The 17344-nt window shown below is 40.4% G+C and overlaps 1 protein-coding gene across 1 annotated transcript in view; it reads right to left on the bottom strand.

Moving 5' to 3' along the window:
* Window positions 1-5511, bottom strand: part of trim44 (tripartite motif containing 44) — a 44921-nt gene extending 39410 nt beyond the window's left edge. Inside the window, exons 1-3 of the mRNA XM_084933000.1 lie at window positions 5259-5511; window positions 3819-4500; window positions 1605-1682 (exon numbers count right to left, since the gene is read on the bottom strand). Of these exons, the coding sequence (XP_084789126.1) occupies window positions 1605-1682; window positions 3819-4463 (723 nt within the window). The 5' untranslated portion in view covers window positions 4464-4500; window positions 5259-5511. The remainder of the gene's footprint in view (window positions 1-1604; window positions 1683-3818; window positions 4501-5258) is intronic.
* Window positions 5512-17344: the final 11833 nt, after the last annotated feature.

Below are 17344 nucleotides of genomic sequence, written 5' to 3' on the forward strand. Positions count from 1 at the left end.
TAAGAAAAAGGTTACCATGTTTGTTTTTGGAGGGCAACCTGGAAAAGATTTGATGAAAATGGTAAAGTAAGGTTACAGCTGTGTCATGATGATTGAGACAATCTGAGAAGAAGAAACAAATCTATGTCACATATCCCGCCTCTCAATGCTTACACCAGCAGGTGCCTTTGCAGAAGGCACTACCGACAGTAAGATGCTGGTACACAAAGCCAGCCCTGCATAGAATTTGACTGGATTTAACAAGTAAACAAAAGTAGTGGAATAGCACAACAGTCCTGTAAAGATACGATCTTCATTATTATATTGGATAATTCGTCCCCCTTATTGCCTTAATTATGAATTATAAAATAATAAAAATTCATTGCAATGCAACATTGTATTTTACACCATATGCATATTCTGAGTCGAAGACTGAACACTTGATTTTTTCTTTTTGTCAGCTTACCCAGTTCAAAAAGGGTTTAACAACAGCTACGGGGCATTCAGTATTCAGCACTCTTTATTTTTTTACATGACAATGCCTACATCACAGTCACTTTGAAAAATACAACCTCTGACTTGGCACAGAAGTGCTGAGTCAAAAAAGTGAAATCAACCGAAGTCTAAAAACGTCATGACTCAGTAATCACACAATGAAGCCACGCTTCAAGCTGACTTCTATCTGCAGAAACCTAACACAATAGGGAATATCTGTGGTCTGTGCATGGAGCAGCACAATGAATATACACAATGCTGAATCCCTTTACGGCATAATCTACTTCTATTTTAGACTGCCGTTTCTGATACTACACTGTCTATATCATATTTATAACTGCACACAAAAAAATGTAACAGACTAATATCTTTTTGTCTTTTGCCTTGTTAGGGCTTCAAATAATGTTCGATCGTAGCTACAGAACCTACAAAATCAAACAAGTTGCTGCTACAGATATAACCTAGTTGATTTTTTTTTTTTTTTTTTAAATCGCTATTCATCTTTTTTTTTTTTTTTTTAAAGAAGCCATGACAAAGAAATAATGCATACAGGGACTTCATATCAGTGACATCCCAACTGTACCAGCATAAATATGCATTTGCATTTAAAATATAGAAATGCCCAGTGCCTGCAGCTTCAGTTTGTTAGGATGACTGACACTGCTTGCCCTAAATACGTCCATGGATATGACTTAAAATCGACCATCATTTTCTTGACTCTGGAGTCACTCCCAAGTAAGTAAAAAACCTTCAAGCAACTGGTTATTTGTATAACTACACTATTGTTTGATCTCTAACTCAAACCTCTTATATCTATATTCTGTAACACTTGGACACTTAATGTTAAATACACTGGTTGTTCAGCGGTCTCTTAAATGTAAGCTTCAAAAATAATCTTCATATTCAAACTCAAAACACATGGCACAATCTCACTAAAATCCAAATTAATATACAAATGGTGCCCTGTCACCCCTTGCATGGAATTTAAAACCACCTTTTATCACCACAAATATATTCAAACTTCATTTAAATAAGTGCCGGTATGAGCTCAATAATTAAGAACAGATGCGTGCACCTTTTATGGGAGAGGTTTTCTAAAAATGGTTCTGTACACAGGAGTTAGCACTCACCTCAGGGTTGGTCCACTTGGTCTTGATCTTCTCAGCCATCTGTTGTGTACAGCCCAGCAGGTCATAACCCTGCCTGCTCTGCAGATACAACAGACAAACAAGCGGTAAACACAGCACAGTAGGCCACTATAAAAACAGCACAAACACAGATATTCTTTTTGTGCAAGTCAAACAAGACATGCAGCAGGATAATTATTTTTTTACCTTAATCTTGCACTCATTCAAAAGAGCACCACTGAGTTTACATTTTAGTTTATAACTCTACACAAGGACAGTGCCAAAACAAACCTCTTCTGGTAGTATGACAACATTTTGAGGAGACTACAGACTACAATATTACATATTTTGATATGCAACATACAAGGTGTTAACGTTTCTCTACAAGAGTACATTAACACAGGAAGCAGGATTAAAGCTAAGGGGTGTTTAGAATAAACACTGTGGCCTTGGGCTGTATGTCTGACCCTCTTTGTCTGTAATCAATCCATATGTGTCTGTAAATGTAAGTCAGTTAAGTGTGTTGCTCTACTTTTGTTTGTACCACCAAAGACAACACTGCAGTTCTAGACAGTTATGTTTCACTGACTTTGCATGACCATTTTAAAATAAGGCTTCTGCTCAGACTTTCTAAATCAGTTTATTTCACCGCTCACAAACAAAAACCTCTTATGCTCATAACATTAATTCAAAACTAAGCCCTTGTTTCTGATCATATCACCTTGTTAAAACATCTTCTGTGCAATAGCACAGCCCAAATGTGATCAGTGTGCTGAACATCTGACCTGAAATGAAACTGTAATAATCAGAAACACCAAGCTCTGCATAAATGAACCCAGATTTGATGGACCTTTTTTTCCCACAAATCCAACAGATTAACATGACTTACTGGACCAAATGCAGTGCTTCACTAAACAACTTGTGACTCAGTGGCTCTATTTAATATGCCTGAAGAGAAAAGGCCAGCTGGGAAAACGGAGTAAGGGTGAAGCCATAATTGGCACCAAACCAAAAGGGACATCGGGGTGTATTCTTAATGTTTCATTTCTCTTTCACAGCTTTCACAGGAATAAAAGTGTCTGTAAGAATTAATTTATTGATGAAGAACTGCAGGTTATCATGGGACATTGTTATATTTAAAATAGAGCACATAGCCCTCTCAAATTAACTTGAAGACAATGATTGGCACACTACCTAATACAAAATTAGAAATGCAAACTAGACATGTGACACTGTATGTTTCATAGCAGATATTGTTGGGGGGCATGCCATAAAGATTAGGTGCACTATGTGTATGTGTGTGTGTGTGTATATATATATATATATATATATATGTATGTAGGGCTGCACGATTTTGCATAAAATGAGAATCACGATTTTTTGGCTTAGAATTGAGATCACGATTCTCTCACGATTTTCTTTTCCAGTATAAATATTTATTGCACTTATTAACTGCACATCAACTTCGTAACAGTTGAGACTGAACATAAAAACAATAAATAAACATAAAAACAACAAATGTCTCACGTTTTGTCGTTGCTGCAAAATGTTGTACTGCTTGAAATTCCGTCTCCACCGTTGCTCGACACTGCGTGTATAGAGCAGGTAGTGCAACAATAGAAAAATAGTTGCGGGACGGCACTGTGTAGCGTTTGTCTAGGGTGTTGATCATTTTCCTAAATCCCTCGTTTTGCACAGTGTTGATGGGAGCCATATCTTTGGTCAGGTGATAAGTGATAGCCTCCGCAATTTCTTTGTGCCTGCGGGAGTTCGACGGGTATAGGGAAGCGCTGTATAAGGTTCCCGTTATTGATGTTTGGGTGGTTGACCGGGACGGATTTTCTCCTGTCACTTTCTCGTCATCCCTGACGTGCTCTCCGTTGTTTTTTCCCTGCTAATTTTAGCATCACACGGCACAGCTTCTGTATCACGTGGTATAAGGCTCCGCCCTTGTCATTTGTTGAGCAGGAAGAGTGAGCGCTTGTTTTCATGCAGATTACGTCCCGGATCAAAATGCGGTACAATCGTCGTCGTCGTCTTTTTTTTTTTTTTTTTTAAATCGTTGTCATTTGGAAATGAGATCGCACATAAGTATGAATCGAGATCGCGATTTTCTAACGATTTTCTAACGATTAATCGTGCAGCCCTAATATATATATATATATATATATATATATATATAAATAAAAATAAACCTTACATAAGTGTGCATCTCACCTTCTGCCAAACGTAGGCTTCATGCAGAGTTATGATCTCATGTTCCTTGTGCTCACCTTGCACAGCACACACCACACAGATGATCTTCTCATCAGGTTTACAGTAGAGGGAGCCCTCCTGGCCATGCTCCTTGCAACGCAATCTCTCTACTGTCACGGTGTTTCTCTTCCCATTGTCTTCAGCAGCCCCAGCCTCCGGCCCTGCTTCTGCACCCTCAGCTCCCTCGCCGAGCTCTGCTTCCACAGGTGGAGAGTTATGGGCTCCTTCTCCTTCCTCAAGATCAACCCTCTCATTGCCATTAACTACTGCCACTCCAAGAGGTGCCATCCCACGATTTGCACCCATTTCAGCTGCCATCTCTCCCACAGCTTCATCCTCAGCTGCGCCTCCAACTCTGGAGTCCCTGTTTGTGCCAAGACCATTAGCCTGGGTGCCTTCAGGGTTATAGGGCAATAGCACATGATGCGTGCTACTGGAGTGTCTGTCTGCATGGATGGGGCAGAAGGCAAAACTGCAGATGGGGCACACTTGTGTCGCTGGCTGGGCCTCATCAGGCTCGCACGCATCACATGAACCGTCCATCTGCGGCAACTCTTCTTGTTTCAGTTCATTAGAACCTGTCTCAGGTTCTCCGTTGTGCTCCATGGTGGCTGAAAAAATTCAAGGTATCAGATAGCCAAGTCTGACAGGAGAGAAACAGTGAGAAGAAGACGGGTTATAAATAGCTGTGACCTTCTGTAAACACATCTCATCTTTGCACAAGGGAAAGTCCAAGATTCTCAGGACTAATCCCCTCTGATTTAATATTCCCGAAACAGATGTTGTCAGGCATCTAGACGAAATGCCATCGAGTGCCACATTACAGCACAAACCCCACACATACACACACCACATCTGCAGTCACTGAACTGCCTTTGTGTGCAAACACACTCACTTTGTTTACTGACTCACAAATAGAAAGTGCTGAGTGTGTATTCCTGTGCCCTCGGCATGACCAAACACTCCCCTGCTCTCCTTCCTTCACCTCCCTGGTTATGTCGTCAGGCCTTGACCTTTTCATATCTTGTTCTTTTTTGTCTTTATGTGCACTCACCACCACCCCCTTTTCAGACCACTCTGCAGGAGTGAAGCTGAACAGAATGAAGAGAGCACAGATGCATGCCTGGCTGGTACACACTTTTTTGTCTCCTTTCTCTTTCTCCTCGAAGCCTTCCTCTCTTGAGCTCTGTTTGTGTACTCTCTCCACTGCTGACACAAACAACCGATAGAAAAAGTGCTGTAATGGAGAGAAAACTCCCCCTCTTTCGCTCTTCCACCGCCCCTCTCTGCCAGTTCTCTGTCTCTTACTCACATTCACACAGTGCCTCCTCACACAAACACACAGACATTTTCTCCCTCATCCTGCAGGGCAGTTTGCAGCAGTCTGCAGAGTGTACTTACTCGTCTGTCTTCCTCTTCCCTCGTGTTTTCTCTCCAGGGCTTGTTCTGAGCTAATGTGGAGTCTGTGAAGAATTAGCTTGACGGCTAACTTCCTTAGCGCAGCCGTCGTACTTTGAATTCTGCTGCTGAGCTGTCGACTTATCTACTTTTACTTTACAGCACAAAGGGAGCTCCTGCTCTAAACCGACAACGTTTACTTCCTTATTTTTGTCAGCTGCTGTCTTCTTTTTTTCTACTTCCTGCTAGTAGTCTTCTGTGTGTTTGGGAACGGTAGAGACACACAGAGGCGGGAGAGAGAAAACTCGTTTGACGAGTAAAACCAAGACAGAGAAACTCTGACCCGAAGCCTCGCATTTTTTGTGTTTGGGTTAACATTTTTCCGTGTTTTATTTATTCATATAAATATTTTATCTATTTATTTTTACTTTACAAATGCACCAAAAGCCAATGACCTTGTCATGTAGCTAATATATCACCGGTCAAGAGGTTAGATGAGGTCTTCAGGGGCATACTGTTTTGTGGTGAAATCTTTGCACAGCATACATCTTTAAGGGGTTTCAAAACAAGATCTACGTGGACTTTCACACAGAGTCAAAAATATACACATGTGCTGAAATGTATGTATACGTTAATGTAAATATTTTAATAAGTGGTTGTGATGACTTCACAAAGCCATGGCCCATTAACTTCTTGGTAGAGATCATAATTGACAACAACTGGCAGTTTCTGTTTGCCAGCATCAAAAGGATTTGTTTAACAGCGCTCACTGGACTGAAGTGAACTCAGAACAATGGGAAAGTCAAAGGAACTCACGGAAGATCTGAGGGGGAGATTTGCACAAGTTGGGAAGTTATCTTGGAGCCTTCATCAGTTCAAACAATTGTATGTACCGGTAAGTACAACTTATTTGGGTGTGTCACCACTGCCAAGGGCTGGAAGAAGACAGAGACTGTCACCTTTAAATGAGAAGTTGGTTAGGATGTTCAGGAACAGCTCAGCAACCACCAATACTCAAGTCTGCCATAAACTGGAAACTGCAAGAACCCCAACATCAATGTCCACATTGAAGAGAGTTTTACATTGCTGCACAGGCTGACAATAAATCTCTTGGACGTCCCAACATAAACTGTATTGAAAATTTGTGGACTATACTTAAAAGCAAGGTCTGTGCCAGGAACCCAACCAATTCATATGAACTTAAACTTAAAAGCCCCAAATTCTGGGTTACGTGTAATGCATGACATTGTAATGCATTACTGTAATCCCATTACATTTTTCAGTAATGTAATGTGTTACTGTACTAAATTTAATCATCACACTGTCATTACTTGCATTACATAGATTCAGTTACCTGAACGTAGGACGAATGGAAAGGGAAAGAGAAATCACAAACATGCTGTTTTCTTCCTACGCTCTACAAACAGCTGATGTTAGTTTGTGTTCAAGGAGAAATGGTGGGATGTGTACAACTTTAGAGGAGTAGCGATGTTCACATGTTTATTTATTTCTTTTTTGCATTAAATGACAAGCATGATGGTACAGGTACACTCCATCTATGATAGAAGCAACCATATTATACTGCTAACACAACTTTGACTCTTTTAAGCATCTCCACATGCTAACTTAAAGCTGCACAAAAATCTTCTAGTTCACAAGAAAGTTCAGCCGTTAAATCAGTTAAACACATAAATAATTGTATCTAAAATTAACTGGGTGCAGTAGGTTTAAAATGACAAATATTTACCAAAATATAGTATTGTTATACTAAGATAAGAAAGCCTAAGCACACATTTGCATATAAGTCATTTTTCCAACAAGTAAAACACATTGTTTAAGGTGTTAATTAAAACTGAGCATTTTCATTATGAATTGAATGCAAAAAAAAAAACCCTGAAAGCAACCTTATATTTTTATGTGTTTAGTTGGCTCCTATTGTAATCCTTTGCAGTGGCTCAAAATAGGGTGTGAGGATGAGAAGACATTGCTATAGTTAATTTTGTAGTTAACAGAACGAATGGATGCCATCCGTGTTCATCTAAAGGGCAGTAAAGGAAGGGTTCTTTACAGCTGATGCATACATTTGTAAAAAAAAAAAAATTACAACAAAGTGAGTGGAAGCTATAAACTCCAATGTATTCATTATACAATACAGGAAAAGGTTCAGCTGGAAGAGTAGACAAATTGAGAATTTTAGCATGGGTGTTAATGGGGAGTTTCTAATTATGATGTCTGCTTTACCCTTCTGTTCATGTCCTTACCATCCATAAAACTGCACTGAAAGACAATGGAACCGGATTAGAGGTCTGGAGAGAGACACAGAGAGATGATGCAAAACAAGCTGTTCTCTGCAGAGAGAGCTAAAAAGGCTATTGAGCTGGGTTTCACACAAGCAATATTTGGCAAATAATTGTTGACTGTTAGTCTGATTTGAATGGCATGTCATAAATAGCCATAAACCGTGTTCCAAAAAAGCCTTCTGCATCCACTCAGTATGGATCCTGCTGCTGTTTTTGCCAAAGTTTGTGAGCTGCTTTGTCGAGGAGAGCTCTTGTCCCATATATCTTGTTACCAGAAAAGATTTCGTCTCAATGAAAAAATATTTAACTGGCAAAATCATATTTGCCTTGGCATCTTGACATAAGGATTGAAAGTGAAGCTGTGTTTCAGAGGCCATTTAATCATAATCGGGATTAGATTTGTTGAAGGCTTGTAACTGTTAGCACAGACGTCACAGCAAAATCACATTCAGCTTTGTATTATCTTATATGACTGAGCCTCGCTGCATCGTCAGTGGGAAGTTTAATGGCGTCATTACTGTCTTGCAGCACAGCAAAAGACAGCATCATCTTGCATTCTGCATAAAACTGAGAACAATTAAAGGGCTCATTGACTTGCAATTCATTAGAATAAGCACTCAATATAACTACAATATGGGTCTGTGGTAGAGAGATCTGTTCTGTTTTTTCTCTACCCAGGAACTGTAGTGAAACAAAATGTGACACGCGATAGGAGCTAAAATTATTTACCTAAAATGGGCTTGTGCAGCTCAGAAAAGCCTGCACATGGATGCTGGAAACACAAGGCACATTGAGCTCTCAGAAATGCCAGCCAAGAGTGAAGGAAGGAGCTTTGGCAGACAAGCAGAGCAGACAGAAAACACTTACCTAATGCCTCAGTTTTAACATTGTTTTATTGGCACGAGGTCAGCCTTGGGTCTTAAGATTAAATGTCCTTCAGTGCAACAGCACTGGTCTGTCAGAGGAGGAACTCTTAAAATGAGTTAGCGCTCCTCAACAGCACCCCCTCCCCCATGGCTCCCCTCTTATTCGCTAATATTTCATTCTGTCACCCTGCTCCTCATTTGCCCTCTGGATCATTCCCTAGATGCTCCTGACTTTGCCACAACTCTTTCCACCTGTCATAGGTGGAAAACATGAAAGAGAGTCAATAAGCTGTTTTGTGAGGTTGTCTGTACATCCCTGTAAACTGTCTTATTAAGAAGGACAGCTAAATGTTCATGAATAAAACCTCTAACCCCTTCGACGCTGATCTGGAACACGGACTGCTGTGAAAAGAGACGTATTGGAGTTTTATTTTCATTCGAGTGGAGTTTTTCAGCTAAATTAGTATTTCGGCTTTATGAGATATGCCCCATTGGAGGAACTCTTTAATGTTTATTTTCTGTATGTGCATCTGCGTGTTGCATGCATGAAAATAAGCACAATTTGTGCAAGTAGAGCGCATATATGTATGAAGGACTGAGATAACGGGCGGCATTTTTCAAAAGTGTTGTCATCCTAAATATTGTGCAGTCAAGAGCTCACAGCATTTGCCATGAATACAAAATGCCCTCAATTCCAACATTCAACTTGTCGATGTGCTTCAGTTTAAAGGAAAACTACATTATCTTAATATGGTACTATAAACACCACATTCTCTAAAGCCAGTGAAAATACACAACATTCACACAGCATTATCTAAAACAGACTGAGCTGAATAAATCAGCCCCACAAGAAAACATTTAAACAGGCTTCAGTATTTAGTTTTGTAGAGGTTGTTTTACAGAGGTGTTTATTTGCCTTTATAATTAATTTTGAGGTTTTATTGGACGTGTTACATTGATTTTTGTCTCCCCCCCCCCTTATCCTTTTTAGACAGAGGGTAGAGATATTTTGTCTACTTTCACTAACATTTCATTTCAAGAGGAAGGAGAAAAACATATTTTGAAGGCTCCCTCCTGAAAGTGGAAATATTTTAGTTAGTGAGGAAGAGCGCCAGCATTTCCTCCAGCTGGATGCAAGTACTTTACCTAAAATAGTTAAAATTACAAGACTGCGGCCTCACATTAATACGTCATTTATTCAATAATCGCATGGGACTCCTGCCTCGTATTTCCTTTTCAAGCCTGTTTCCTGTCTTGGACGAGATTACTGGGTGCAGATGGACAGAATTAGAGCAATGGGTTATATCAAGTACTGAATTGGGAGTCTTTGTATTATTATACATTAGCAATAAAACAACACTACTTGATTATTCCCCTGTAATGCATTAGTAGTGCTTAACTTCTTAAAGAAGAATATGGCTTTTTCATGAAAAAATCACAGAGCCTTATTAAATAATCTAAGGAAATTATTTTACACTTAAGTCAGCAACTGCTTTCATTCTTTTTTTCCTTGCCTTTTTATGCAATGTACACACAAAGCAATTGAACTAGCAAAGCACTGTCAGTGCCTGGCTCTTATCAGCCTCTTACACACGCTCTGTGACTAAAGTTACTGTCTTACACCAATAGAAGCGGCGCAGTCATGCGCAACCAGGTCTGCTTTTGCTCTGGACGGTGATGGTAATAATGTTGTATAGACTCAAACATCCAGCTCAGCTAATATGATGACACTGAATTCTCAATGCACAGTTTAGTGTGTGGAAGCAATTAAGTTTAAGCTTGTATTACTAAAGCAATTTGAAATGTATCATACATCACTAGTCCTTTATTTGCTATGTGTGGGAGAACATTTCAGAAAGTATAGAGGGATTTAGTTTTTCTTAATTTGTTTTGTTTCTATAGCAGCTTGAGTGTCAGCTGGGACCTCTAAAGAGCTCAGCAACCCCATGCACCTGCACCTGATCAGCCTCTTTTAATTAGAGTGACATAATGAGCATGACTCATGAAGGTTACATGGTATAGGGTATATATATAAAACAACATTTATATTTGATGAAGTCTGTTTTTGTACTTTTCTTTCGTTGTCTTTCATGAGAGTAATGCACGCTTTTGTATTTGTTTAATCCAAGTTGAATTAATATAATAAATGTGAAAATAAAATAAGAAGAGGAAAAATAAATTATACTCTTGAAGAACAGAGAAAAAAAGAGGTAGTAACTATTGTAATTAATTGGGTAATTTAGGTGGTGCATGTTTATGCCAAATGGTCTTGATTAAGTATTTTACATAGTTTTTTTTTTTTGTTTTTTTTTTGGTATATGACTAATTTAACTTTTCGTGATGGTCACACGTGAAATATTAGATGTCTTTGTCTTTAAAATAAATCAACAGATACAGTTGTGTTCTGGTTGTTTAGAAAAAATAAAAGTTTTCTCAGACTCAAAATAAAAAACTCTGAATAAAATATGTCAGCAGCTGGTCCACTCTTGTGTGTCGGCTGCATTCCCAAAGCACTGGGCCCTTGTATTTTTTCATTTGGTCAGCATAATTATTCCACTGCAAGAGTTTGACCTTACAATACTATACATTCATTTTATGTTGCAGAAACATCTAGGACCTCATCTTTAATGTTTATGTTATCAGACGATTCCCCTGTATACATTCATAGAAACAGCTACAACGCTTATGGCTGAATGGTATATCAGTACATCAGTATTTATTTTACGGAACTATATATTTGATGACAAGCAATAGTGCTGAAGTTGTCTGGGCTCCAGAGAAAAAGAAACTTCCAAGAGAAACTTAATCTGCAAGGCTGAAAAGGTGATTTGTGTAGAGACTGATATCTTAGGAGGAGACCATCCTTGAAGTTATTATTGGATTCATGCCCAAAAGAGGGATTTTGGTAATGGACTGTGAGAACAGAAATGCATGTATTAAGAAAGGGTTTTTTTTGTCAAGAAATCACAAGTGTGAACATACAGTGGAGGAGGCCTGGCATAGAAGACAGAGCCTGGTGACAAATTAAAGGAAAAAAAAACAAACCAAATCATCCTTGTGAGGTACCAGAACGGCTTCAATGGACATTGGATCTACACATCTCTGAAACTCAGTTCTTCAAAAAGATAAATGGCCTGTATTTATATAGCGCTTTACTAGTCCCTAAGGACCCCAAAGCGCTTTACATATCCAGTCATCCACCCATTCACACACTGGTGATGGCAAGCTACATTGTAGCCACAGCCACCCTGGGGCGCACTGACAGAGGCGAGGCTGCCAGACACTGGCGCCACCGGGCCCTCTGACCACCACCAGTAGGCAACGGGTGAAGTGTCTTGCCCAAGGACGCAACGACCGAGACTGTCCAAGCCGGGGCTCGAATCGACAACCTTCCAATTACAAGGCAAACTCCCAAATCTTGAGCCACGATCGCCCAGCTTGTGGTGTTTTGAAGATGTTAGTACAGAGCTGCATTTTCCAAAGGTGTAGCTTGGCTGGGATCTGGCTCAGGCAAAAACCAAAGTGTCATTATTCACAGCCTCCCCTTTGCCCTACAGATAGGAGCATTACCCCATCAGGGTAAAAGGGTTTCACAACCAGGAAAAGGTGATCACAACAGCTTTGCAGTGACGTGCATGAATCGTCATGTGCATGAGAGCGCAAATAAATTGTCATATTTCATTTATATCTTAGTTTGAACTCATTTATGTTCTTGAAGGAAAATTCTGAGGGTTATTTTCCGTGTGTCATAATGTTTGATTTGGCCTTTTCCACAAGCTGCCTCAAAAATAGCAGAAAGCACAGATGCTCAGTGATGTTTACTTTGTGGAAGCAGTCAGACCTCCGCCGTGAAGCAACAACAAGGAAAAAAAATTATATCATATGAAATGTTGCTACATTTTCTTATTTAGATGGTTCCCTACTATGTGTTAGAATTATCTGTACTTAATAGAAAAGTCTGCGGTTAATAAAGTAGACCTACCTATCTGTGCTTACACTCATTCTGTCTCTTTGCTCAGACCAAAATGTAAGAAAACAGTGTGTCATACACAACGGGTGCTTTGTCTGAGGTTGTTATGTCTTGGCTTTACTCACAACATGCTCATTTTTGTGCTGCATCTGTGCTTCATCAATAGCAAACAAGTGTGTGCTTGCCACTGAGTCACACTCTGCAAAGTAGAGCACACGCCACTTGCATCTTTTCAACTTTGATTACTTTCCAAACTCTAGAACTTAGAAAGAAGTTGTGTGAATACAAATATGGTTGCAAAGTAAAGTTGACATCTGATTAAGTAGCTTGCATGCAAGAATATTCAAGTGCATAATCATAGAGTGCTAAGATTAATGACCTTTTTCAATAGTCAAGCGTGCTTGGCCACAGCTGGATTAGTGTCTGCCATGACATCATAGCTGAGGACACAGAACAGATCGTTGGCGGTACATAACAATGACATTCAGTGTTTTTCCCTCAGCAGGCCCCTAAATGTGGGCGCCAATTGACAATGCTCCTCTGTGCCCCCTGAAGTATGGCATCCTGGCATCGTTGTGGCCCTGGAAGGCTCTTGGGATGAATATTCGTGCCAAATGCATTCAAACCTTCCAAATCCCTAGATGGTATCCTCTGGGACTCATGCTTGATTGTCTGGGATTCAGCTTACAAAAATACTGAAAGAAAAACTGCTTTAAGGTAAGTGTGTTTAGTGAGATAGACAAAGCAAGTGAGGAAAAGAAAGAAACACCTTTGAATAGTTAAAAAGTGCCATCTTGCAACAAGCAAAGGTAAGTCTACTCTGAAATGCATAATTTTGTAGATAAATTGGGCTGATAATGACTGAAATGGTTTTTACACACTTCTTGCTTGGAGAAGGAAACAGGAAATGTATTTCCCAAAGAAACCTTACCAAAAATAAATAAATCTTTAAAGCACATCCCATTATTTTTTGTACCCTCTGATCAAATTCTAGCATTGCTCCCCACGTACAGTAACACTACACCTGCCAGTCAAAAGGTGGCAACACAAACCTTATTATTTCTTTCTCTGACAGAGAGGAAAATTGGGGAGTGAGACTGCATTTGGCTCAATCACTGAGGTAATTACAGATTTAAAGACGAAAAGAGATTCACTCAAACAACTGTGCCCGAGGCCAGTGAAACGAAGAAGCGGTTTTTGTGTGTGTAATATGTGTGTATGAGTGTGTGTGTGCTGCTGCTGTGACTGACAGAATGGTGGGAAAGAATAAGAAAGATATGGGAAAGAAGAGCGAGAGAAGGAAGGGGAAACAGTTTAAGAGGGAGGGCAGAAGCAGAGAATAGTTTTAGCAAAAGGGCGGGATGATGTGAAGAGGGGACAGAAAAGCAGTGAGTGAAAGGATGAAGATTGAATTTCGTCTTCACAGGCGAGAACACTGTCTGCGAGCAAACAAAAGGATGAAAAGATGACCCGCCGTTGTTCTCAGACTGACAGTTGGATAGTCCCCCATCTTCCTGATGTCAGCTCCTCCCTTTAACTCTCTTTGTTGCTGCAAATGTCCTATTGCCACTGTGCAATATGAACTCCTGTGCTGAGTCAGCAAACAGTTGTGGAAGACTACCTGTCACAGACCGTGGAGAGGGTCCAGGAAAATGGTGCAGGGGAGGGAAAGAGGAAGGAAAGGGAAAAAAAGACGCAAGGAAGGAAGAATGGATGAATCATTTTAGAAATGGAACTCTAAAGACAGTTAAGCCGCTTAATAATTTGGCTGACGCTGCAGATGTGTGCGTGCGCATGTGTGCTCGCTTGTGCTGTCTGTTTGTCCTTTGAGGGAATACAACTTAAGTCACAGTAAAAGCAGATTATGAGATTAAGTGGTGTGCTGCTGGGAAATAAATAAATAATAATAAAAAAAGATGTATGTGAATGAATATAGCAAGTAGCCTACAATAGCACTACAAGAAATTTCTTCTTAATTGATTTTTTGTGTGTGATGCGTTGATGTAAAAGGAGGAACGTAGGAGTAAAGTATGACTGACATTGGAAGCGGCTATGCATTACTGTCATATTCACACATTATGTTCTGACAAAGAGAGGGCCGTGCAGGTTAACTTCACTTTATAAAAGCTTTACTGAGAACAGGGACATAAACTGATAAATCAAAGCATTGATGACGACTTTTGAAATGAAGTAACCTGCAGAGATTTTGCTTTTATCTCCTGTGCTTACAGAGTTGCGTGTCTTGCTTAAAATTTCCTCGCGAATATACCACATAATCCCATGGGATTATTTTTTATTTTAACTGTTTTTTTTTAAGGAACATGTGTAGCACGGCATCAGAGGAATCTTTAAACCATGTTAAAGATGAAATCGAGGCTTTGATGTGAACCACTGCAGGGCCACTGCTTTTTTTCATGCTTCCTCTGTGTTTATCTCTCTTTGCCCCCCTCTCTCGTTTCCTCCCTGTGTTTAGAAATAGGATCTTATAGCCTGAAAGTGGGACTGCTTCGTAACACTCAACACATGGCAGCAGATGTGTAGCAATATGTGAGGAGAGTGTGAGGGCAAAGGGAATATAAGACAGAAGGAGGGTGAGACATAGAAGATGTAAGAAAGTAACGGAAAAAGGAGAGAGGGGGAAGGGAATTGACAGACAGAGATATAGAGGAGGAAGAAAGATGAGAGGAAGAGGGGAGGGAAGAGAAATGGTGGGGAGTTTACAGGCTCTCAAACACTTTGCACTCCCAGCACAGCAGATGCCACATTCTGTCTGGCACAGTGATCTGTGGGCCTGCTCTATTTATACCCTCTCCGTGTCACTTCAGGGCCAGCATCACACTCACAATGTGCACACATCTAGTATGAGGCTTTTGCAGATCCCCTTACTGACTCAGATGAGGCAGGTAAGAGAGGCTCCCAGCATGGGGTAGAGATGAAAAATGATTTGAGAGCATGTGCAGAGACAAAAGTGGAGCAGGATATATGATATGGCTCTATAGGAATGAATACTGGGTGTGTAGAAGTGTCTGAAATTCACATGTGTGAGAGAGGATAAAGAGCCTGTTTTTAATTTCTTATAATACCTGATTAGTTTTAGTTGGCAGGCAGGACCATGAGAAAAAGGAGATTGAACAAACAGTGGTCTGATTAAGCAGCGGGAGGATTGGAGCCTTTTGAGTCACCCTGGTTACTGGGAATAACAGCCACAATTTACTGCAGCTTTTCTACCTTAACAATGGATAGAACTGGAATGCTCAAAGAAGAAAAATTGAAAAGCAAAGTCAGAGGGAATGAGAAAAAGAAGCAACAATGTGAGCCTTTAAAGTTGAAACAATAAATATACTTGGAAATGCTTTCTTCCATAAAAAGTGAAAAGTGGCTTTGAAGAAATACATAAGATGGGAAAATTGTGCATGAATCATCACACAGCTTCATTTTCATCCTGGGTGGTGCTTTCATGCGGGTGGAGAGAAAACTTGATAATGGCACAGCTTTAATTTAAAAAGCTGCACGCTGTGGACAAAAGCAGGGCGTCTTTACTCATATTTTATGTATAATCTCATCTATGAAGCTATGTTGCATTGTTAAGAGACAGCACCCCTGCATATTAAATGGCATTTGTTTGTAATCAGTCAACCCAAATGTTACGGAAGCAAAGCAGGGTTCATTACACATCTGCTCAGAGAAACGACAGTATTCCACACATCCATCAACTTCACTCACGTGGGCCCCTGCGATGTAACACTGGCTGGATGGGAACGACAGCGTGCTCACGCGCAAATACAAACACACCCATTAGTCTGTGACCCATCGTATTATATCAAAGGCACACAAGCAAACTCTAATAGCGCAGAACAAGGTGGCTTTTAAGTGCAAGATATTATATGCAAGTGCACTAAAAAAAGATTTGAAGCAATCTTTGAAGGGTGACTTTTGATATGAAAAATAACAGGCTAAATCAGAGCTCTGTGTGCCTATCGATGTGTGGGGATGAGAAAGGCGGACTTCAAAAGGTGCAAGCTGACATCTCTCTTCATACAGGAATCAAAAAAATTAAATGAAAGCTATCTGAACAGATAACAATGTGTAAACTAGTGATTGAACACTCCGGCTGTCTGACGTTCAGAGGGAGAGAGTGCTCATACATGTGCACCACTGAGCACCGCGGAGTAAAACAACAAAAGCTTCCTCCTCTTTGAAGTGGACCCTGTCACCCTCCCAGCAGCAAGTCTGCCTCCCCCTCCAATGTCCATCAGCAAGCCATAAATCCAGGCTCTCATCTGCCGGTGTGCCTCTGAAGTTCTGGAATGCCCGTATAGGATTTGAGCCCGGGTGAGTTATGGGAACACCTGGGAGGGGTAAAGGGGAGCAGGAAGGGGGGGGTTTCATGCATGCTTACCTATGAGGGCCAACGTGTTGACAGCTAACAAAGCTAATGCATTAGTTCTGGCGGATCTTAGGTGTTATATGTAAAGTAATATGCCTTTGAAGACTGGATTAAGCATGGAAAACAGCCTGCTGAAAGCATGCACATTTGTACCCATGCACACAGCTACTGTTTTTACAAGATGACAACAACGGCGTGTGATACAGGCTTCCACGTCCAGCGGCAACCTTTTACGGAAAGAAGTTGCAGGGAAATAAATGATGACAGTGGGCTGTTTTGGAAAAGGCTGAGGGTTATAAAAACGAAACGTGGCCGGGGTCGTGGGACCTGGCCTAACTGTTGTTCTTGTGCTGGAAGCTGAGTTACCCATGTGTCTACCAGCAGAGACGCTACAGTGCACTCCATTTGTGTCAATGTGAGCAGCAATTTGTTTGAATCTATGTACCAGATGTGTTGCCTTTAGGTCTCCCTTGGTATACTATAATATGTGACCAAATACAATTTGAATTTGTTTGTCTAGAACCACTGCTGATCTTTTGCATTACTGAGGAATCTGTGTTTATTTT

The sequence above is a fragment of the Perissodus microlepis genome, chromosome 7, assembly GCF_051167445.1.
Source record: "Perissodus microlepis isolate ML-2025 ecotype Zambia chromosome 7, ASM5116744v1, whole genome shotgun sequence".
Lineage (NCBI taxonomy): Eukaryota > Metazoa > Chordata > Actinopteri > Cichliformes > Cichlidae > Perissodus > Perissodus microlepis.